We start from the raw sequence: 23,702 nt of genomic DNA on the forward strand, positions 1-23,702 counted from the left end.
GTTGTTGGTGTTGGGGCTTTGTCCCAGCTGCTGACAGCTAACGATTCTTCTGCCGTGTTAATTTTGATTGCAAGTTCTCCTGTGGCAATAAAGTCTGATATTTGTGAGGAGCGTTTTCCCATGCACAACCAATGTCAGACTGACCTGAAAGTTGTTCTTTTAGTAAATTACCTCTGGACTCTCTTTTCTTTGGCAAGTTGGATGCAGGGAGAAGGCTTGCTCATAACTAGAATAAACTACAGCTCATGTTTTAGGGCCCTCTGTCTCTAGGTCTTCAAGGAGCCTAAAAGGAGTTTAGCTTTATCACCTCTGTTTTGGCATTGGGGAATGTGATGGGGGTCCATAAATATCACCTTGAAGATGGGAGTGTTTATGGCGAGCTCTACAGGGATTGCCCCACTTTAGAGGGGCAGAAGTGAGGGACCAAGAGGGGCAGCACTGGCTGGGAAAGCCTTGGGCTGGAGATGGCAAAAGCAGCGGAGTCCCAGGGATTTGGGGCAGAGGCTTCCCCTTGTCTGTGTGTGGAGCTGACTTGGGTGCTAAGAGGGTAATGCCAAGGAGAAATCCAGCTGGATAAAAAGCTATTCCCTGCCAGGTAGGTGGTTTTGGATAAACATATTGAAGCCAGTGTTTTCTGCTGCTGTACAAACCAAAAATATCTGTAGCAGGGAGTGGTGGACACTCTAGACATCATCTTTCCACTGGCCTCTGAGCTGCTCACGTGCTGGGCTTGCTTGTTCAGAGGAAAGGAGCTGTAAGTTCCCAGGGGGACCAGGATATCTCATAGCTCCCACCCCCCGAGAGGGGAAGGGGGCAATCCCAGACAAACCCCTTTCTGTCTGATTGCTGAATAACCCAAAGTGCGTGGGGGTTCTGTGCAGATAATTCCTAATGACGTGGATTAGTCATCTCCTATTGCGGTTTAGGGACATGGTCCAGCTGTCTGGCTTGTAACGAATGTCCCGTTGCTAAAAGCAGGGGCGAGCGCAGGACTAATGCAAACAACGTGCACGTCGGGGAGGTGCAGAAGTCCCACCAGGCTGGCCCTGCAGTGCTGATTTCTCTTGCCTGAAGCCAGGAGTTGAGGAGGAATCCCACTGCTTTGTGGCTTTGTACAAAGGAGTAACTAGAGCACTAATGCTTGAACGCTGCACTGCTCAGCAGGGCTTTCTCATTGTTTCCTAATCCAATGAGCAGAAAATGAGAGAAGTGAAAATAATTCCTCTGCTCACCGTCAGCATGCCAAAGTATGTCTCTTTCATTGTCCCTGTTTTACCCAGGGGGGAAACTGAGGCAAAGTGCGTGCCCAAGGTCTCATGGGTGGGTGAGAGCACAGCTGGAATGAGCCCCTTTCAGGGCAGCGCTGAAGGGAACAGGAGGCCCCTTGTGATGATTTTTCCTGCCTTTCTTGACCTCAGAAGAGTTAATGCTGGAGTCAGAGGCTTTGTCCCAGGTGGTTTGTGAGGCAACCATGGGTGGAAGAAGTGATCCAAAAGGCCTTGTCCCTGTGGCGTCTCAGCTGGACAAAGCTGCCCACTGGTCAGGTTTGACAAGAGCAGCTTAAAAAGCAAGCTACAGAGGTGGGGATCCAACCAGAATGCTATTTCTGATGGCAGCTGGGTTTTGGAGGAGGAGAGGACGTGGAGGGAGGAGTCTTTGAACTTGGTGTTGGTCCGGGATCTTGCAGTGTGGCAGTTCTAGGTGCATCAGCGCTCGGTGCCGTGCTAGCACACGGGCAGACGTGGATGCGTGGGTCTGTCTCCTCCGCTGGGTCCCTGCCTGCAGTCAGTGGCATTGAGGTGATGCAGCCAGGCTGCCCTGTGCTTCCAGACACTGTTCTCCACAGGCATGGTATTGCTCAGCCCGGACCCATAGCCTGATCTGATTGACCCTGTGGGTGTTCAGCAGCGAGGGTGCTCAGCACCTTCTGTTCCTCTGAAGCCACTTCCATTTTAGGCATAACCGCATGTTTTCCGGCTCTCCGTGTGTGCTTTTATTACAAACAGCAGTCAGCTCTTCAGGGATCTCTGTATAAGATCGTGATTCACTTCGTTTGGAAACACTTTTTCCATATTTTTTTTTTTTCTCATAATTTTCCTTAATCTAAACCAGCGTGCAGGGCTTCTTGCTTCCAGCTCTGGGGGCTGAGGTTGGCCAAGCTTGCTGGGGTGCATGGTCCCCAGCCAAGTGAGCAGAAGCAGTTGCCCCTAACCCCCCCCCGCCCCCCCCCCCCCCCCCCCCCCCAATTCCCGTCAGTGCTTCCTCTGAAGCTTGGCAGTTGTGATCTTTTTGTGAAATTTGAAGTTTTGAGGAAGAAGCTAAAAATACCTCAATGAAAGCCTGGAAAGATGGTGATGGGTTTGTGGCGGCTGCAGTGGCATTGCTTTTTCCTCTCCAAGGTGGATGGCAAGAAAGAGTAAAATACCATTTGTTAGCAGGGCTGGAGGAAATGCCGGTACAAGTATCTTGGAGAAGAAATTATTCCAGAAACGAAGGGAATTACTGTGGTATTTCCTGTCAGGGTTGTCGCTTGTTTTGTTTGTGTCGCAGCAGGGGCTACAGGCGCCAGCCGAGACGTGGGCTCCGCTGTGCCCCGTGTCACACGGAAATGCACGTGGAGAGGGAAGGTTGCTCAGTATGAACAATCCAGGAGATCAAACATCTAAATTTTGTGCTCGACTCTGCCACTCTTCTGCTTCATAGAATGAATCACAGCATAGTTTAGGTTGGAAGGACCTTCAAAGATCATCTAGTTCCCACCCCCGTGCCATGGGCCGGGACACCTGCCACTAGACCAGGTCACTCCAAGCCTCGTCCAGCCTGGCCTTGAGCACTGCCAGGGATGGGGCAACCACAGCTGCTCTGGGCAGCCTGGGCCAGTGTCTTACCACCCTCATCATAAAAAAAAATAATATTCCTAATATCCAACCTAAATCTCGCTTCTTCCAGTTTAAAACTGTTGTCCTGTGTCCTGGCACTACAGGGCCTGGTAAAAGTCTCTCTCCATCTTGTAACACACCCTTCACATCTTGAAAGGCTGCAGTAAAGTCTCCCCAGACCCTTCTCTTCCCCAGTCCAGGCTTTTTCTTCGCACCCTTAGGTGAAGCACCGTGCGCCTTCATACCTCAGTTTCCCCTGCTTGCTCCGCTGCCTGCCTCAGCTTTCACAGTGCTCCACGACACCGCTGCTGAAATCCTCTGCCAAAGCTCAGTGTTTAAGGCAGGTGCCTTGTGGCATGGCTTTACCCCTCCCCTCTGTTTAACACAAGCTCTTCTTGGATGTCTCAGCTTGTTCTACACCAGCTAATGCCCTCTTGACTGAGGGGAGAACGAGGCTGCTGTTAACATCATTTGACATCTCATGGCAGAGGGGGTTAATAGCACGATGTGAATTGTGCAAGAAGGGGTCACTGCTGTCTCCATTCCTCATGAAATTGCAAAGGTGAGTAGGAACCAGCAACCTCTTCTGTGACCCGCCCTCGAGCATTTGCACCTTGTTTTGAGGTCCTTGCGGAGAAGGTGCTGGTCCTCTGGTCCTGCCTTCCCCTTGGTTGTGCATTTGAGGTCCTGGGTGCAGACTCGTGTGAGATTTTGCTCCAGCACTTGGCCATGCCCCAGAATCCCTGTGTAATCTTAAACAAGTTGCTCCAAACCAGATTTCCATGGGTGTAAAAAATCACAGCCGGCTCTGGCATTTAGGAAGTGTTTTGCGTCCCCTTGGGATTTCCTAGTGCTTTGGGCACTGCCCACTTCTTTTTTTAAAAAAGGAAAAGAGTATTTGTTGCTGATAGCAGCAATGAATTCAGCTGTAGCTGTGGCTCAAAAACATGAGCAAGCCAAGGGAAGACTGAAAATTAAAACTAACCAACTTCCCTGTCTATAGATAAGTATATATTTGTCCTTCCAAATGCTTCTGAGCTTAAGGTCTTGGTTTCTTTGAGGGAGACAGGAGGTTGTATCAGAAAGAAAAGAAACCTAATTAAGAAATGAAGTGGGTTTTCATTCCCCTGTTGCAGCTGGTGTGTGTGTTGCTCTGCTCAGAAGCAGAGCGAAGCACTGTGGGGCAGCTGGCTTACTTCTGTTGGCTTTGAGCCACAGCACATCAGCCCTGTTGTTGATGTAGAAGAAAAGGATGCAGCAGGGTCGTGGCTCATTTTTTTTTCCCCTTTTCTTCTCTCTCTGGAGCTTTATATGCGTGTTTTGACATTTTCCAGCCACAAGCTGTTTTTCAGAACGAACTTGTCTGTGAAATTTGTGTTGCTCAGCATAAACAGGCAGTGTGTGCTACATCCCAGCTCGGTGCAGCATTCAGAGCTGTGCTGAAAGTGAAACCTCTGTTTTGAAAGGTTTCCTGCAGTGAGGCCGGAGCTGCATGTGCTTTTCCCCTTACACGTCCTGCTTCTTTGTAAGGAGAAACCTCGAAAGTTCCTTGCCCTGATTTTTTTCCTTTACTTTAGAGAAGGGCTTTGCAGAGCTCCATGCAGTGAACACACACCAGCTGATTTATTGCCAGCATTCAGGAGGGATCAACCAGCCAGGGCCTGTTCAAAGAGGCACATGCAAGTAAAATTTGGCATAAAAGGGCCCATATCTTTTTTCCTTTTCCAACAGAGGTAATCCAAGGTAGCAATTTCACCTGTATTTTCCTGTCTCGCTAGGATGACTTGGACCTTCAACACTAGGTTGGTTATGGTCATCTCTTTTGAATTTTGGACTGTTTTAGAGTTAGTTTGGTCTTTTTTTAAGAGTCAGGCCTGGTTCTAGAAGTGAACCTGGAGTTTTTCCAGATGTTGTGGGTCTGGAGAACTGGCTGTAGGCACTGAGGTGATGCAAGTGCCTGTTTAGCACAGGCCTCTAATGCTGATGGAGTGCCCCATTTGGTGACTGTCCCAGCACTGGTTCTTCCCAGCCTTTCTGGAAACACACAAAATGCCACGAGCAGAGATAAAAAGCATGCATTTCGGATGAGCCAACATGTTCACCCTGAATCTGCTGGGGTTTTTTAAGCTTTTCAACCAAATTGCCTCCAGCCTTGACTTCCTGAACTTCAGTGGGTGTTCGCAGAACTTGAGCTGTCAGATTAAAAATAAACCTAAGGACGCCCATCCAGCTCATTTTCCTCATTACAGACAAGGCTGTTTCGATGTGGCTCTGCTTTCCCTCTGAGAGGATGGAAAGTGTGCCTTTACGCGCTGGCAGCCCAGGGTTAGAGATAAGGCCCTTGCTCAGGAAGGGTTGTCACCCACCCGTTCGGGGATTATGCCTGTGAGATGCCGGTGGCACGGGACCGAGCCATCGCTGGTGTTACACCTCGGAGGGGAGGCAGCGAGCATTTCTTTCTCCATGGGAAGAAAACTACTATTGGAGGAGGCTTGTGTGCACTAGTCGGGGCAGAGCCTTGGTTAACTGAGGTGACTAAACCTGGTCTGGGAAGTAAAGAGGGTTTTGATCTGCCTTGGAGACCATTGGAAAGTGCTGGGAATGAGCCAAGGGGTTCTAGAGGCATGCTTGGCTCGGGCTTGGTCTGAGAAGCAGAATGAATGAAAAGGCTCCTTGTGGTCTCGATTGCTGCTAAATATGCACAAATAGAGGATGGGAGAAGTGGCTTTTACTAGTCCCTGCACAGCTGTGTACCCGGTCTGCCTGTGACTCTGCTGGCTCTTCTTTGGGCAAATTTAATGGTTTCTCTTGAGGTGAGCAACAGGTCAGATCAGGGTGGGCGTTTACTGTGTGTAGTGTAGTGCCTGATATGCTTTGCATTTTGTATGTCCTAACGAAATAACAGCCACCACCATCCCAGAACTGTTGCCTTTTAAAACCAGAGACTGTCTTTCCACTTCCATTATAGGATGCTTGCTTTTACTTCTTATTTCTTTGCCCAGAATCTTTCTGTGCTCTATTAAACATCCTCTGAGCTTTGCCTTTCAGGTTTCTAATAGAAAAGTACTTGGATAAAACCATGGGAAGTGCTGAAGATGGACAGACATCAGACACTTAACATGTTTGCCTCTGATGATAGTGCCTTGTTCCCAACTGAGTTCAGAGCATTCCCAATTTCCCACTTTTATTAATGCATTTCAGTAAAACTAACAGTTATACAGATGAGCGAGTGCCCTCTCGTTTACAGAAGACCTTATTTTTTGACAAGCACATTTATCAGCAATGTGGAGTTTTCCCAAGTGTGCAAGTCCAGCAGACAGCTTGGCCCTAAATAGACAAGGTGCCCAGTGCAGTTAGGGGAGGCTCCCTGGGAGCTCCTGTCAGCCTTGGGTCTGTGAGTCAGTCTGGGATGCAGTTTGGGACCTAACCATTTTCTCTGTTTTCTTTCAGCAGCGAAATGTCAGGATCAAGTTTGAATATGAAGGAGAGAAAAGGTATGTACCCAACCCAGTCCCTGACACGTGCAGGGACAAATTACCTTTTCTAGCCAGCATCGTCCCACTGGCTTCAGCCAGCTGCAGATGAGCTCACAACAGGATTCATTCCCCTAAAATCAACTGCAGTTTTATATGCAAGAGCCTTGCCTCGTCATCCTGTTTGCCACAAGTACCTCCTGGGATTTGCATGCAGGCAAAGTGATTCCAAGCTGGAAGTCATTAAATGCCTCTTACCAGGGATGCAGGGTGCACGCTTGGATTCCTTTTCTTATTTTAATTCTTGAGCCCTGCTGAACCACAGCTGAGCTGCAACTCTACAGAAATGTGTCCTTTGATTAACAGCCTATGACACTTAAGATAACCAGATTTTGGGCATGGGTCCCATAAAAATAGAGCTGGGAGTTAAAGCTTGCCCGCCCTTCCCTGCTTGACATTTTCATGGAATCACCTCTGCTCAGTGACGGTGGTGGGGCAGGACACAGGGCTGGAAACTTACAGGCTGATGGTCCAAGTTGCATGTTAAAGCCAAAGAAAATTTAAGTAGCGTTACCGTAGGGCTAGACAATACCTGCTGATAATGTACCTATAGATCTGCTGAATGGGGTGGTACAGGAGAGTCACAGGATGCCAAACTGCATCATTCTCTCTTCCATCCCCCCTCCCTATTCAGAGATGCTTGCTGAAAATGGAGGGGATGAGTCACTGACCAGTGCCTGATCCTGGGTCTTCTCCAGTGGAGGGCTGCTGGAATTCCTTCTTTTCCACCTGTACTTCACGGTAGGGGGAGGAGCAGAGGAGCTGCACTAGGATTTTGGGTAGATACTCTTGCAGGGTTGGTCAATTCCCCTCTTGAGCATAGCAGATGGAGCAGCATTTCTGTGAGTGTAAAAGCAAGGAGCAAGCTTTATGCTTTCTGATAGGAGAATAGAGGTCCTTTCTTCTGAATTGTCAGTCTAACCCCGAATTCCAATATGCTTCTGCTAAATGGAGACCGTTGTTGTTTTTGTCTGTGTATACAGGATTATCCAGTTTCCAAGACCAGTCAAATTCAAAGAAGTGGTGCAGAAGGTCACGGATGCTTTTGGACAGACGATGGACTTAGTCTGTGTGAACAATGAGGTACTACTCTTCCCCTTATTGCTAAGGGGGCATTTTATGGTGTCTGGTGGCCACTTCAGAACTGAGCAGTAGTTTATTCTTAAGGCTGTAATTTTGTCTTGTACATGGATGTGAAGAAAAGTAATCTTATGTTGTGGTTCCCAGCTAGTGAGCATACAAGAGCTGTTGTATGGACACAGATCAGTTGGATTCTCAGACTCCAAACCGGACTTTTCCTTTCTCAAAATTATTTCAATTAAGGCCTATTACAGGAATGTCATCTTTCTCCCAGAACAAAAAATTCCCCTAACTCAAACAGCAGGAAGAATTAAGTAACTGAGATGATGGAGATGTTGTCAATTCAGCTGCACAGTCAGCAACGGTAGATGTTTTCCCATTAACACCCTTGGGGCAATAGGACCAACTTTCAGAGTGTGTCTGGCTGGTGAGAGCACACACAGGGCAGAGAGGAGAACAGCTGAGTCCAAATGGCTTTCCTGCGAGCTACATGAAGGGACTGTAGGCTACTGCATGCCTGGGCTGGATGTGAAGCCTTCCCATTTTGGGGGCAGTGGCAGGAGTGTGGTGAAGTGCAGAGCGTGAGGGACAGTGCTGCTAACGCAGCGTACTCTTATCTAGGGTTGACTTTGTTTCATCCCAAAACCCCAGAACCATGTGCATGTTCTTGTGGTGAAATGTGCGTCACGGAAGGTTCCTTTAGCAGGTCCTGTGGCCACATACAAACAGCCAAGAAGCTTTCCCTCTGCGATCCTGGCACTGTAAGGCTTGAAGGTCTGTCTTCTCCATCCTTCTTCATAACATAGGCCACTGTGGTTTTCCATCTTTTTTCTTTGAGACCAGCACTGTGTCTGGAAAGAGGGTACTACTGAGGGCCTTTACCTGGAAGGGGCCAATGCTTGGCATCTGTTTTGGTGTGCTCAGTGTTTTCTTGTGAGGCATCTTGCCATGAGCTGTGTAGGCATCTGGAGCCACTGGACTCTCAAGTTGCATTTGGCTTCGTGAAAGAGGAGAGGGCCAGATGACAGATAGATGACCTTTAAACAAGCTGTCAGGACAGCTTGCTTGTTGAATTTCTAATTGCAAATTACTAACAGCCTTTCTCTAAAGTGTGAATGGAGAGAGAGAAATTGTAAAGAGAGCTTTCTCCCTTTTATTTTTCTTTTTTTTCCCCCTCCCTTCTGTTTCAATGGAGATTTGATCTACAAAAAAGTTGCTATTCTTTTGTAATAGGTACCTCATGATACCAAAGTGTCCACTGGGTTTTGGTGTTGAATGCAGTCAGGTTTCTAATCTTGGGCATTCTCTGACAGCCCTCCCGGGAAAAGCCTGCCATTGAATTCTCCAGGAATGACTCATTTCATTCCAGGTTTCTTTCCACTGGAAGAGAATTTATTTCCAGCAACAGCAAACAGAAGCTTAAATAATGCATTTTATCCCATGCTAGAGACTGTCTTCCTGGGCATGTGCCCAGCAGATAGCAGGACCATGAGCAGGCCTTTGGGTATTCCTAACTTCTTAGGGTTGAGGATGGCTTCCAGTGTTTTGTTCTTCTATACATAAAAATTCTGCTTTGTGAGAACCCACACCTTTGGGAAGGGGTCTGAGCAGTAGTAATTCAGGGTTGTTATTGTGGAAACACTATAAACAGACAAAAGTGACCTTTTGGAGAGATAGCTTACCTGTCCACATGGTGACACCCCAACATTTTGCTCCTAGCGTGTTCTTGGTCAGGGTTTTGATTCTCACGACAGCCAGTCTCAGGGACAGCCTGACCACAAACTCAATACAATTAAATGTTTCACCCTTTTTTCTTGCTCACTGGGAGCTGTGCAGTAATTCATTGTTGCCATCAGATGTTTCTCTTGCAGTAGCACCTTGTAGACCAAAGTTACACTGAGGTCAACAGGCCCCTGCAAAAGCTTACTAAATGGCAGTCCCTGTCCCAGTGAAGCAGGATTCCTGAAGCCAAGATCAGTGAGATGAGCATGCCAGCTGGGTGGAGCAGGGGCACGCATGAATCACATCCTGGTGGGACCATGGAATCAGCAGGCTTGGGCTGGTACAGATAAGAGTGGGGCCTGGCGGTGGGTGTACTGCATGGGGCACGTCTGCATGTTAGTACTAGGCTGGGCTCATCTTGCTGATGATCAGGGAAGCAAAATCTGGCCTGTCCGTGGACAGCATGGCATGGGTGTTTGTTAGGCAGTTGGCTGTGTTGTAGAATGAAAGACTAGCTTCTGTGGCCAGTGCTCTGTCTGAATTTGATCTGTATGCGCTGCTGCACAGCTGCTCCAGGTGTGACTAAGTATAACCTTGTTTGTCCCATCTCCACAACCAGCTTGTCATGTGACCTTGGGCAGGACACTGAACCTCGGTGTGCCACCAGTTCCCTTCTGACCTCCCCTTGCTTGTCCCCTCTCAGGCTGTCACTCAGCATCATTTTGGAAGGTTAGTGAGAGTTAAACCTAGCAAAGTGTTAGAAGCCCCATTACGGGGGGGGGAGGAGATAAAAGCATATATAACAAACATTTGTCAAGTATTGTTGATGCCAGTTGGTCCTGTGTTGGGCAGGAAGATGAACTAATTGACCTCTCAGATTTTTCCCCAACCCTGTTTCCTACTATTCTTTGGCTTTCTGTAGTGTCTTACAGAGTGAGGTCTAGCAATACGGTTGTAGTCAGTGAAAATGCACCCTTTGCACTCACTTTCTTAGACTGCGGTGGATTGTCTACCAAGTCCCACATAAAATATTAGGCTCCAAGGAGTATCCTATTTAAAAGCAAGAAGGAAATCTAATAAGTTCTATTTAGTGAAACTTCCATGTATGAAAATTTTGCTGTTCCTCATAGCTGCTCACTGTAGACAGAATAAACCCAGTTACTAGAAATGCACCCTGGCAATTACTTCCATGGTTCTGCATGAGTCTGTATTTAGTTTCATGCCTAGTAGATACCTTTTCCTGATACCCGTATGTGCCATAGTCTGGAAGCCAAATGGAGTAAAATCTACTTGCCAGATGTGGGTAATAGGTAAAGCCAAGCTAAATACTTGGCTCCAGTCCCTTTAACAGGAGGGCAGTTTCTGCCTGATGTTTTTGGCTCCTCTGAAGCAGACATGCAAATGTATTAATGTTGTGATATTGGAGTGAGATGGAGTGACCTGCAGAACATTCTGTTCAGAGCAGCAGTTGAGGGATTGCTCTGAACGCTGGTGAGGAGCTCTGTAAAGGGATGGGTGAGCCAGTGGGACTACTCTTAGAGTTTAGAGTCAGATTCTGCTTGGTGGTGAAATGGGGGGGAGCAGCTCTCCACCATTCCCATTTCTGTTTGGGTGAGTGTAGGAGAGAAGGCTTGTCTGCTTGATGCACCTGCGGAGCCCTTATGAACTTACAGGGTTAAGCTGGTGCACCAAGAGAATATCTGTTCAGCTTTACTGCTTAAGGAAGCAGACTGTGAACAGCTGCACAGCATTTGGGAGATGTATTCAGTGCCATCTCTGTCTGGTATCTGCTGTGAATGTGAGCGATTCATTCAGATCCCAAAGTTTATCCATGAACGAATGGTCTAACCATTTCATCCGTGGACCTACTGAAAGCCCTCAATAGTCAACATCTACCTGTTGAGTGCTTTCATTCATGTCCAGGCCCTGTCCTAGACTGGGAATCTGTTCGCAGCCTTGCTTGTTGAGACCCAGCCCAGACAAGACTGGTGTTGGTGTTCTTTGTAAACCCTCTAGCTGCTTAGGTCCCTTGGGAGGTAAGGGACACTTTCCTGAACTTTTCCCTATCTGGTTTGGTTGAGAACTTGGGTCCCTACAGCCTGTAGGATATCCTGGAGCAGGGCTTTCTTGAGTCTTCCTCTTGGAACCTTTTTCCTTACACACAGTTAACTGAATAGTTTTCAGACAAAAGTTGCACAGCCTGATTATCCACCTTCTTGGTTGAATGTACTAAATACTTAGCTCTAGAGTCTCTTTTTCTGTCTTTTTGTAGAAGTTTCTCAACCACGTTTGCATACCTTACACCAGAAGAGCACACCTAGCTCAACCTGGAGTTCGTTACTTAAATACCTTTTGAGAACTGGCCTTGTCTTTCCTCAGCAATTACTACAGCTTCCAGCAATTACATCTGGCAGCTTTATTTTCTCACCTGTTAATCCAGTTTCTGGTATCTAACTCTCCCATGCAAGCTATAGGGGTCCCGGGTATCTAATTTGGGACTGTAACCTACAGAATAGCAGGTTGTGTTATACTTAGCTATTGCAGTGCCCCTTTGCAGACGTGGCTTTTAGTATCTCAAAGCTGGGTGCCTAAGGCAAGTACAAGCTCAGAACCACCTGCTATCCACAGCTGCGGGAGCCTGGCTTTCTTGGTGGGATGTTTTGGGCCCCTCACTATCAAGAAAGGACATTGAGATGCTGGATCACGTCCAAAGGAGAGTGATGAAGCTGGTGAAAGGTGTAGAGCACAAGTCTTATGAGGAGCACCTGAGGGAACTGGGGTTGTATAGAGAAAAGGAGACTTGTGTGTGTGTGTGTTATTGCTCTCTAGAACTACCTGAAAGGAGGGTGTAGTGAGGTGGGTGTGGGTCCCTTCTCCCAAGTAACAAGCAATAGGATGAGGGGAAATGGCCTCAAGTTGCACTGGGGAAGGTTTAGGTCGGGTATTAGGAAGAATTTCTTCACCAAAAGGGTTGTCAGGCTCTGGAACAGGCTGCCCAGGGAAGTGGTTGAGTCACCATCCCTGGAGGTGTTTGAAAGGCGTGTAAATATGGCATTTAGGGACATGGTTTAGTGGTGGACTTGGCAGTGTTAGGCTTACAGTTGGACTCAATGGACTTGAAAGTCTTTTCCAACCTAAATGATCTATGATTCTATGATGATGAAGCTAAGCCTAATTTTATCATATGAAATAGGTGGCCCACATATGGCTTGCTCCTCTGTCTGCAAAATGGGGACAAAAGATAACCTTTCTATCACACAGGAGAGGAGAAACTCCATCCAAACCTTGAGGTGCTCCCAGCGTAGAAACAGCAGCCACAGGGATATCTAAGGTGGAGCTTGGCAGGCTCGGTCTGTGGTCCATGGGTGGAGGAGGTGACTGTACCAGTTTCTCAAGGTGAAACCTCATCTCTGTTGGCTAGGGCCCGCAGTTTTCCCTTGACCTGGTCATCCTCAAATTCCTAGCCTCAGTGTACACAGTCTGAGGTGTATTTGCCTGTGGGCCAACAGCCAGAGCCTTGGCTACACCCTGGGATCAAAAAGGTAGACACAGGCGGCTCTTGAGTGTTATCTTCTGTGGCGGTTGACCTGAGGTGTGTTTGCTGTGGCTGGTGGCATGAACCCTGACCACCGGGAGGGCTGAGCTGCCTTTCAGGAGTTCTGGGAAGCTGCAGCTCCCAGTAAGACCAGTGAGAGTCTACTGGGAGCTGTGGCTGCTTGGTCCCTTTGGTAGGTGGAACCGCTGTGTACTTTGGCACAGGCAGGAGTATAACGTGTGCTGTTGGCTGGATTCGGTGCCAGTGCCTGGGGCAATCTGTGGAGGCTGAGGCTCGGTTTTTATGAGATTAGGCAGAATGCCCCTGAATGAGGGGCAAAATGTTGTGGGTTTAATCTTAGCCCAGGGCAGCAGAAGGCCACAGAGCCTCTCTGAAGTGCAGCTGTGTTGGGTGTTGGAAGCTCTGTAGGCTGTCTGCAGGACGTGGTACACCACACAACGGTGTCAGGAGGGTCAAATTCCCTTTGGAGATACGAGGGCAATAGTCTGCCACTTACCAGGAAAACATCGGGACCTTAGCTGCCTGATAGACGCGGCACTGTGTAGTTCTCTGTTCTATTTATCTTGTAAAGAGCAGAAGCTAAATTTGTCCTGCTGGGAGTCAAAGAAGTGGTTCTTGGAGGGAGAGCAATGCACACCTTTCACATGAAGAGGGAAGAGACTTATTTGTGACATGTCCCCTGATCTCACCTGATGCCCAAATACTAGGAAGACTGTGTCAGTGTGTGGGAACACAGGCTGCAGCAGTAGGGACGGCCACTGAGGAACCACCAAAGTAAATCCTTGGGTGCAGCTCACTGCTTTCTTGGAACACCACTGCATGACCATTTTCCCAGGAATCATGTGTGGGGCTGTTTTGAGGCTGGGTAGCAGCAGGTCTTGCCTACAAAACCCCAAGATCAGAGCAGCCCCATAATAGCAGGCAGCAAGCCTAAGGTTTCATCTCAGCCATCTCCTCTTCCTACTAGCTGAATTGCTGGTGACCTTTAAGCTCTCTCCTTGCGGATGTTTTTTGTTGTGATTTTTTGCGTCTGTTCCTTGGTAGATGAGAACTTGGAAGAAACCTTTAGAGGTCGGCAAGCTGGAGGGCATGGGAGCTCTGTTTTCCATCCACCTTCTTAGGTTCCTCCCTCGTCCCCTGATTCCCAGGCTGCTCACTGCAAGGATCTTGCTTCCTCTGTTTACCCAAAAGTGTGACACTGCCATGCTCCGGTGTTTGTTCAATCCCTTCCAGCTCCTGATCCCGCTGAAATCCCAGGAAGATTTGGACAAAGCGATGGAACAGTTGGAGCTGAGCCCTTCCCTGAAGAGCCTGCGGATCCTTGTGAGCGCTCCAAAGAAAGCGAATGTGAGCCCTTCACCTTCTCTGCTCTTTTGTGTCTGGAGCGAGATGCCTTGTTATTGTGTTGGGGAGTGGAAACGAGTCTCTGAACGGTGCAGAGCAAAGGGCGAGCTGGTCGTGAGGGGGGGTCAGCCCTGCTCTGGCTCAACTGCTCGGAAATCCTCCTGTGATGGCAGCCCAGAGACGGAGCTCAGCTCCCTCTAGCTCCTCCTGCATCCTGTGGAGGGTTAAATACTGATCCTCAAACAAGGTTAAACCCCAAGAGAACCCCTTGTGCTCTCTGTCTAGGGATGCTGTCACCATTGCTCTGTAACCTCTTGTCCATATACAGGGTGATGCCCAGGCCCTTGCCATGCTGGGTGGCAGCACTGGGACTGCTCCTTCCACGTGGTGCTGCAGTACTAAAGGCCAGGAACAGCAAACTGGAGAATCCTTCTGTCTCATGCAGGACTGTAGTCTTTTCCATATTTATTTACTTGTTTTTCCTGAGCTTAGTGGTTTTGCAGTTAAGCCTGTTAGCTTGACCTCGCCTGCACAGAGTGTCTTGCCAAAGCACATGTCATGCTGCCCCAAGCACAGGCTGTAAAGCAAGGGATTTACGGATGTTGCAACTCTTTCTTCCTTATATTTCCTAGAAGTACCAGAGAGAGGAGTATTGAAACTCATAATGTTTGTCCTCGTGCTGCTGCTGGTGTTCACAGCTCCTGGAACTTCTGTGCTCCTTTTTAGAAGCTCAGAAAGTACAGGGACCAGAGTTCTAGAGAGAAACCAAGCCATCAGTTGGGGTTTCCTAAATCCTGGGCAGAAATGGGGCAATATGCCTTAGCAACTGTGGGAACATTGCAGTATTGCAAGTTGGCTACTAAGAGCGAAGAAGCCAGGTAGACTCATGCATACCTTTGAGAGTAGGTCCATCTCTCCCTGAAGCATGTAACCATGCTCCTGCGTGTAAGAACATACAGTTCCAAGGTCATACATAAAATTACTGCAAAATCACAGCATACTGTAGCGTGTTATCTTAGTAAGACTTCGCCACTACCATTTAAGTTAACAGCTGGATATGCATTTCTTTGCTCTCCCCCTTATCTGATTTGCCAAGCAGAGCAGGATCCTCCACTCTGTTCCTCTGCTCTCTTACAGAGGAACCTCTGCAGTGCCTAAGCGCCCGCTGAAGTCTAGGGAGTATGGAGGAGAGGCTCTGATTTTTGGGATTGCAAACTTGGGTTCAGGCCAGGGATCGGTCTGTATCTATCTGGAAGTAGTGCAGTGCAGGAGCAGTCTTCTATGTCAAACATTTGTATTCACCATTATCAACTGGAGCTTAATCTTAATCTTATTTGAGTATTTTAATAACAGATGTGAGTTGTTTGTGAATATTTGCATCACTCTAGATTACGTGCATGTTTTTCGTTTGTTTGTTTGGGTTTTTTAGTTCTTGGGTAATACGGTCATGGGGAGCCAAATACAGGGTTTTATATGGTGTGTCCGCAAGGGCTCTGGCCAAGTCTGATCATTCCCTTTGTCTGATTACCAGCTTCTCCAGCCAAACAACAGTAAACAGCATGAAATGAGGATCTCTAGATCAATGGGTGATATCATGGGATCCCTGTACAAAGACTCAGAGAGGACACGGAAGTATTCAACAGGTCAGTAAAATGCAACGCTCTGCAGGGTGTTTTGTGCTATTACAAGCTGGCCACAATCCCCATCTCTTTTCTGTCACAACCCTGTAGCTGCTACAGTCTGGATGGCCACCCTGATGACCTCCCACCAGCAAATCAGGGCAGTTGTTACTTATCCTGAGGAAGAGGCTCTGCAAGCTGCACAGGTCGGACAAAGTTGTGCTGAGCAGGGAGTCATGTTGGGCATGGAAGCTAGGAACAACAGGAGATCTGAGGTGTAATTTACAGGGGAGGAATGCTGTGGTAAAAATCTCCAGTGGGTTTGATGCTACTGAGCTTTATCAAAGTGAAGAGTGAGGCTCTATGAAAAGCCAGGGCTTGAGGTATTTATTCCTTTTAATCACCTGCTGGTATTCCTTTGGGGTCTCTTCCCCTTTCCCACCTAGCAGAATAATGTAGCTGAATGGGCTTGCGTGCCTTAGCTCCTGAGCTGGGACCAGCTTCACCACATGAGGAACAAATACGTGTCTCCGTGCCAGCAGTCTGTTCTTGTTAGTGAAATGAAGGCTGTGGTAGCTGCTTTTGTGGTTTCTCGGGGGAATGGATGCGTGCAGAGTTTTGCAGTGGTCTCATTTCAGATGAAGGGAGCATCCCCGTCCTTCAGATGTGCTGGGAGTAGATACCTGCAGCCTGTGAAGCCAGGCTGGCAAATGCCTAGTCTCTTCTTGTAGTTCTGCAGGGACTGGAGTTTATTCGTAGCTTTGTGTAGTCTTTGGTTTTCTGTGCTTGAGTTTATGCTTTTCTTGCTTTGTAAAATACTCTGAGCTTTTTGAAATGACAAGTACTCTTGATAAGCTGTTTGTAGGACCTTTTGTGTAAAGAACCGTGTAGGATTTTTGAGAGCAGGGTGCCTTGTGCAGAACTGGTAAAGCAGGACTGTATAGCAGGGGTATAATTATTCATATTACAACCCATATGCAGGGTTAATGATTTTGTCATACAGCAAACGTTCTCTGCCATGTCTGTGGGTGCTGGTTACAGAGTAATTTCTACGGATCTCTACTGTTTTCATACAGTTATCCAATAACTGTAGAAATGGCAGCATCAGAGGTCTTGAATAAAGTGGAGACCTCCTATACCAATATATGTGGAGATACATTTCATCCTCCAAAGATCCTCTGTACTTATATGGTGATAAACACTTCCACACTTTCCTCTGTGCAACAAAAGAGTACTTTTCTCTAAGGATTAGCCCATTCTCTGTCTCATAGCCTGTGCTGCCTTGATAACATATCATGTGGTTTGCTGCATCTCAGACAATGATGTATAGGAAATGTTCTTCCAGGGTAGGTCCAGTATAGCCCCTTGTGTAGCCATGCCCAGTTCTTACTGAAGCCAGGGGTGGGTGGTACCTGTACAAGAGCTCCCTTCAGGCCTGGTGTTTGGATGTATTAGGGTTGTCTTTTTCTATTGTGGTTTTTTTTTTTTCTAGCTCACATGGCTCTTGAGAGTTTGTCCAGAGTCTGGCAGAGTCACTAGATGACCCTGAATGAAATGCACACAAACCCACATGGTAAGGCACAGAGCCTCAGCAGAAACTGTGCTTGAGCAAAAAAATCTCTGCTGCTCTTTTTTTGGCACTTGTTAAACTGTTAATGTAATCCAGCGAAGAGCTGTGGCACCAGGAGCTGTCACTGATGTGTGAATCGAACGTGATGGGCAGAATTGATTCCATGTGTAGCTGTGCTAGTGAGAAGATTAGTTCTTGCAGAGTTAGACTTGCCTACTAACTTTTATGCCATGCTTTGGCCTTTCCTTACTGTTTCGGAGCTGCCGTAATACTAGGAAAGTCTCTGACCAGGTCCACACCACTGACTGTGAGGTGTCGCTGCCTTGAAGAGCATCCTGTAGATAAGGCAGACAAAGGAAGAGATGTCAACTCTGCGAGGGTGAGAGCCTGAGGTACAGATGGGGTTTGAGGGAATGCTTGAATAACAGAGTGGAGGAATGGGTATAACATGCTGGTTTAACCTAGGTAACGGAGGAGGAGGAGGAGGACTGGGCAGCACCAGATGCAGGATACGGTGTGTGCTAATGCTGGGATCCTCAGGAGAATCTGCATGGTCATTGCTAAGGCACCAAACCCAGTGTCCTTGGTGCTGTTGAAAAGTGAAGTAGCAAAGGTAACCAGCCCACGCTACAGTCATCCCTCTTTTTTTTCCATGCAGTCTTGCTTTTAGTTTGAAAAGAGGTTGCAACAAGCCCTCTGCATGGTGATGGCACACCAGACCTCTCTTTGGTGTTATCTGGGGTCTGTATGAAGCTACTGCAGCTTTGCTTAAGAGGTGTTTGCAATCCAGCAGATTCATTTTTTTTGACCTCGTGAGTCACAACTGGGTAATCTAACTGCTGGGTAGAACCTCCAGCGAGCTGCGAGGGAGAGCAGCAGCGTTTCGATGGAGTATAAAACTGAACGTCAGGTAATAGACGGAGGTGATCCTGTGTTGTGGTTCCCTAAACCAGGGATCACTGAACCTGGTGGATGGACAAAAAGGCAGCCTAAGAGGCTTGGATTTCTGTAGGAGAAGCTATTCTTGCAGTTGCGAGGTATTCCACAGGGTCTGCTTCTGCTGTCGTCAGAGTGGTTCTATCAAGAGAGGATCTTAACTGAGTTCAGCTTTTCTCTTGAAACCACATTTAAAAGGAGATCTAAAGTGACTTTATAAAAAAAGGTGGTTCAGGGTCATGTTCTCAGTGTTTCTGAGATGTCTCATGTTTTTCTGCTGACTCTGCCATGTTAGCAGCAGTGAAAAATAATAAAACTGCATGTTATTGGCACAAGCACATTGGGAGGCGGGGGATAGATGTTCTGGGGAAGATTTGGCTATTTTTGCTTCTGCTGGACAGAAAATGTCTTCACTCCATGTCCCTGAAAAACCTTATGTAAAGTCAGTATTTTCTTCTTTCCCACTCCCCCCCCCCAAACTTTTTCAGTGAAAATCCTGCCACACACACACGCCCCCACCCCTTTTTTGGAGGGGAGAGGGGGAAGTGGAAAGTGTTCCAGTCCCTTGGCGACCAGCATCTGCAACTGTTCAGTTGAGTGCCAGGAAACTTCAGCTAAAATCTGTTTGGGTTCTGGATTTTCAGATAACTGAGGGTTGTTTTTATTTACTTTGAGGAAATACATGTTTCAGAACATTATCCACAAATTATTTAAAACCCTCATTCCAGAATCACCATTTCAGTGGAAACATTTGTCAAAAGCTGTATTTATATTTTATTTTTTCCATGGTGGCAAACCAGGCTGCTGAGCCGTGGCATCATGTGCCTGCCAGCCCTCTCCAGACCAGGAGTGAATGCTGGCTGGGTCTGGGCTGCAGAATATGGACCAGCCATGGGAACAGCAGGACTTTCACCTTGGAGAATTGCCACTGCAGTGATAGTGCCCAGGTTTTCATGAGTGGTGGGACACGTGTGCAGCAGCATCTAACCCCTGCTAGCATGCTGGGAAGATTTGAATGCAGATCTCTGAAGAGGGACAGTACAAAGACTTTGCTAGTACAGAGGCTGGCGAGGTGACTCAGAAATAAAGGTGTGGAGGTGATGTCTGCATGGTTAAGTTAATGGGGCCATGACATGAGCACTGGCTAGCTGTTGATGAGGTTGCTTAATCATTAGCCCGTTCCCTGGCCAGTGTACCAACAGCTGCCATCCCAGCAGTGCCTGCATATGAATTGAGGTAGCACGGGCTAGGGACCTCTTGCAGGAGTTGGGATGAGTAACCCCCTCTCTATTTTGAGAAGAGGAAGAGAATTCGGCTGTGTGCATCATGCCAGCTGCTTTAGGGCTAGAAAATGGGTTCTCTCCTGCTTATTAGTATAAAAGTACCCTAAAGTTTGCCTTAAATCGGTGTGTAGGACACTCCATCCTCAGAGGATCAGCATGGAGAGGAGGGAGACTTGTAGGGGTCCCACTGAAAAAGAAGAAAGCGAGGGGGATTTGGTCCATCTGCTCACACCTCCCCTTGACAGTCACAGAGTGAGAAGTTGCCTGCAGGTTTATCTCTTCTCCTTGTGCTGCTGCATCCTGAGCCCTGTGTTTCTGCCAGGGCTCAGAGGAACGGCACATCTTGACATCATGTCCCTCATTCAGCTCGGCGCTGACATCATCCCAGGGCTGGGCTCCGTGTGGCTGCAGCTGTGAGTGTAGGTGGCTGCCAGCAAACCCTCCCCAGCTCTGACTTTTAAGGGGCTTCTCTGTTGGGACCCCTGCTTGATGTTGATTGGTGATGGGTGAAGTTTTGGGAAGGACCTGCCAGGGCAGGGAAAGGGTGAAGCAAGGGAATGTGGAGGCGGAGGGAAGCCGAGCCTGGCACGGGGGAGCTGGCTGTACATGCAGCACTACGAGCTCTGCACATACTGCACAAAAGACACTTCTTAAATAAAAATAACAGAAGGCAACATGAAAGACCCCAGTAGATGCCAGCAGTGACTGTAAGTCTCCGTGCTGGCCTGGTTCACCCTGCTCGGGACATGCTGTGCTCTAGACCCAAATATATGGCTTTACATTAGTGTGTGTAACAAGGCACAGGAATCCCTTTCCAAAGCACCTTGCTCCAAAGGGTAACCGAGGTCAGATGCTCCACTGGTGCCAATCTGCAGAGTTTCTCCGAGTTCAGGAATCCTGGATAGAACAGCTGAGATCTGGCCAGCATTCCACTTACAAAGAAGTGCCTTACAGCCTGCCCCATCCCCACTGGGTCTGAGGACTAGAGCTGATATGTAATCCTGTAGCCTCCAGGAGGACAGTCCCATGGGGCTCCTCCTCTGCCTGGTGCTGCTGCTGTTTCTTGAGTGTGAAGAGCATCTGTGATGTGTCAAACACGCACATCTGGGCTTGTGTGTCCATTTCTTCCTCTGCCTCTGGGTGTTTAAAGCAGCGTTATCTATTATATCCAATGTACCTTGCGCTGCCCCCACTATGAGTAAAGCCTGCCATTGACTACCACAGTTGCTCTCTTCCCTGACCCCTCTTTTTCCATTCCCCAGTCACCAGCAGTACTGAGTTTGCCTGAGGTTTTGTTAACAAGGCAGGGTAGGGCTGGAGCGGGGGAATCGACCTTGGGCTCTGGGGCTCTGTTCCCACCACCTCGCTGTGTTCCTCCCCAGTGGATGGGCATGCGTGGATGCGAAGCAGCAGCAACCAGTGCCCCTGGAGGTGTGAAGCTGCATATATTAATTGGAGCAGCTCTTCAACCCAAACAGCCTGACTGAAAGGAATCTGGTTCAATCCAACAGTTTCCAGACGTGCAAAAGCCTAAACATTTTGTTTAACTTCCTTGCCTCCTGGGAAATGGCGAGTGTCTTATCCCCTTTTGCAGTTTTTGGCAGGAAATGTGACTCTGGAAGGTCAAACACAACTGACCTGATGGCTGGGAGTAGCTGTTACAGGCAAAGGTTTTATGTGAGATCATGCAAAGTCCTCACGCTTGTGATAAATTTCATTTAACTCCCAGGGTTCAAAAGCAAACAGCACATGTACAACTCTTTGTAAAATCTGAAAGTCAAAGACTTTCTGAGCAGTGAGTGGGTTGTTGCAGTGAGCGATCCCAGGAGTGCACGAGCAGACCTGCACCTCACTGTAGTAGTAACAGAAATGCTCAACAGAGCTACAATGCAGCGGTTACACCACACCAAATCCTCTAGCAGCTTTTTGGAGCAAGAGCCACCCAAATGTCCTTATGCTGCATTCTGGATTGACATCTGCTAAGCAGATGAGGGGATGATACTGCAGTGATTTATCCGGGATGCCCAAACTGTTACAGGGTTAAATGTTTGTTTATTTGTCCTCAAAGAGAGGATGCTGTACTTCCCAACTGGTTTTGTTTTCAGGGCTGGTGTAAAGCCAGTTCATTACGAGTGCCACAGCACTCGAGAGATTTTCTCCCCTTGATCTTGGCATTACTTCAGTTGGACTTTTTTCGCTGTGTTCTTATCCTGCAGGAAATCTGTGAAGGAGAAAATAGGAAGATGAAAAAAGGTAGCTCAAAGCCATATGACTTTTATTTTTACAATCTGAGCAAGGAGTCTGGAGGAAGGCATACCATGGGACAGTTATCTATTTGGTATAAATCCAGCAAGCCTGATTTAGTGGTCTTTAATGCTGTTGTGATGCTGTTAACATTATAAGCACCTGACGGTGCCTGATGGTAGAAGCAGCTGAAGTGAAAGGTGGGGGCTCAAATTTGTAGTGTCGATCACGCTGATGGATTTATGCCGGAGATCAATCTGGTACAGTAACTGTGATGCAGAATAGCAGCAGAAGAGGCAGAAGTGTTGTGTTGATCAGTGCTGGCTTTTCACGATGGGATAGGCCCTTTGCCGGTACCTTTCTCTTGCAATATCGTGCTTAGCCTGAGTATGTTGTTACCAAATGGTCGTAATGAACCGAAGAGTTGGCAAGAATGACACAAAAATGGATATGAAGTGTAAGGAAACGTATCTCCATGTGCTTCTAAACCCTTCAAGGTTGTGTGCTTTTTAGAAGTCTGCTTAAAAACAAGCGTTGATGTGGTGTGAAGGCTCACATTACACAATGCTGACCAGTTAAAGCTCCAGCACGGAGCAGCATGGACCTCAGTCAGCAGCTCCTTGCCATGAAGTGATGACAACCCAGGGATGAGGGGGGAGGGACTGCAGAAAGACAAGTGGAGACAAGCCGGTGTATCTGGGCCAAGTGAGGGCAATGCTCCCTAAAGCCTGAAAAGGCACAAGGAATCTGTTAGGGTGGATTTGTGGGAATAAGGGGGAGGAATGGGACTTCTGTGTAAGGAAGCTGTGGAGTTCTCTGCCACGTGCAGAATAGAAACCCTCTTCTGCTGACCTATGGGGGAGCCTGTGAAAGCCTTGCTGTCTGTGCCGAGCTGCACATGATGCTCTGCAAATCCCCAGGGCTTCCCAGGTGGCTCTGCCCGGTGTGGAGGCTCTGCCAGCTGCAGGCATGGAGCCTCTGGGGCTACAGACAGGGGAGACAACACTCCCTTGCTAGGAGATGGGACCAGCTAATCCCGTAGGTCATTCCTTTCCCTGTGTTCTTGGATTTGAGGGCTGCTTTTCCTTGCTTTTCACTTTTGTGTAGGGAAGGGGGAGAGAAGAGGGGTATTTGAGTGCAAATTGTTTTCCATATAAGAAGCGTTTAAGTGATGTTGCACCGAGTTCACCCGGGCTGTTTCCCAGACTGCTGAATAAGGCAGTGACATGATCCAGGGAGGAAGCGCTGGGAGGTCAAAGAGGGGAGGTGGGTTTGGAGTTCGTGTTTTACTTTGAGATTGACTGATTGCATCACAACAAAACTCTGGGGCCCTTTTCTTTCTGGCATTGACAGAGCACCCTGATACAGTGCACAGCTCTTAGGATCCAGTGCAGGCTGAAAGCCAAGTCTGCTAGATGTTGTGTGGCCCCACAGAAACAAACTGTACCTGTTGCAAAAGCTTTGTAGGATGCCCATAAAGAGTATCACATCTCTAGCTCCTCTCTTCCCTTCTATACAAGTTCAAACCCAGCAGCATCTCCAGTAGGTCAGTGATCACAGGAACATCTCTGGAAGGACTTGGATGTGGCAGGTTCTCTCCTTGACCCGATACCTTTCCATGTCCTAGGCTCGCTGCACACTGGCCGGAGTTCTCCGCCCCCAGGGAGTGTTCCTGAAGAGCAGCAGCAGATTGCTCGCCAAGGATCCTATACCAGCATCAATAGCGAGGGCGAGTTCATCCCCGAGACCATGGATCAGAATGTAAGTGGGGTCTGGGTGTGTGGGTTAAACCAGGACAGCGTTAGGCATGAGGGAGGCTGTGCTGTGAGTGCTGTTCCTATCGTTAAATCCCCAGCGGGCCCTGTGCGTGGGGCTTAGGCCAGCTTTTTCCAGGAATGAGTGCCAACGGGCTTGCCCATGCTCAAGAAACAGTAAG

General features: G+C 48.1%; 1 protein-coding gene across 2 annotated transcripts in view; it reads left to right on the forward strand.

The window, feature by feature from the left end:
* Positions 1–23,702, forward strand: part of LOC121087133 (mitogen-activated protein kinase kinase kinase 3-like) — an 82,184-nt gene that overhangs the window by 41,147 nt on the left and 17,335 nt on the right. Inside the window, exons 4-8 of one of the 2 annotated variants that reach the window (XM_040591814.1) lie at positions 6,330–6,373; positions 7,396–7,495; positions 14,004–14,117; positions 15,646–15,757; positions 23,394–23,527. In XM_040591814.1, the coding sequence (XP_040447748.1) occupies positions 6,330–6,373; positions 7,396–7,495; positions 14,004–14,117; positions 15,646–15,757; positions 23,394–23,527 (504 nt within the window). The remainder of the gene's footprint in view (positions 1–6,329; positions 6,374–7,395; positions 7,496–14,003; positions 14,118–15,645; positions 15,758–23,393; positions 23,528–23,702) is intronic. The other variant, XM_040591815.1, reaches the window with a different exon arrangement.

The sequence above is a fragment of the Falco naumanni genome, chromosome 4, assembly GCF_017639655.2.
Source record: "Falco naumanni isolate bFalNau1 chromosome 4, bFalNau1.pat, whole genome shotgun sequence".
Classification (NCBI taxonomy): domain Eukaryota; kingdom Metazoa; phylum Chordata; class Aves; order Falconiformes; family Falconidae; genus Falco; species Falco naumanni.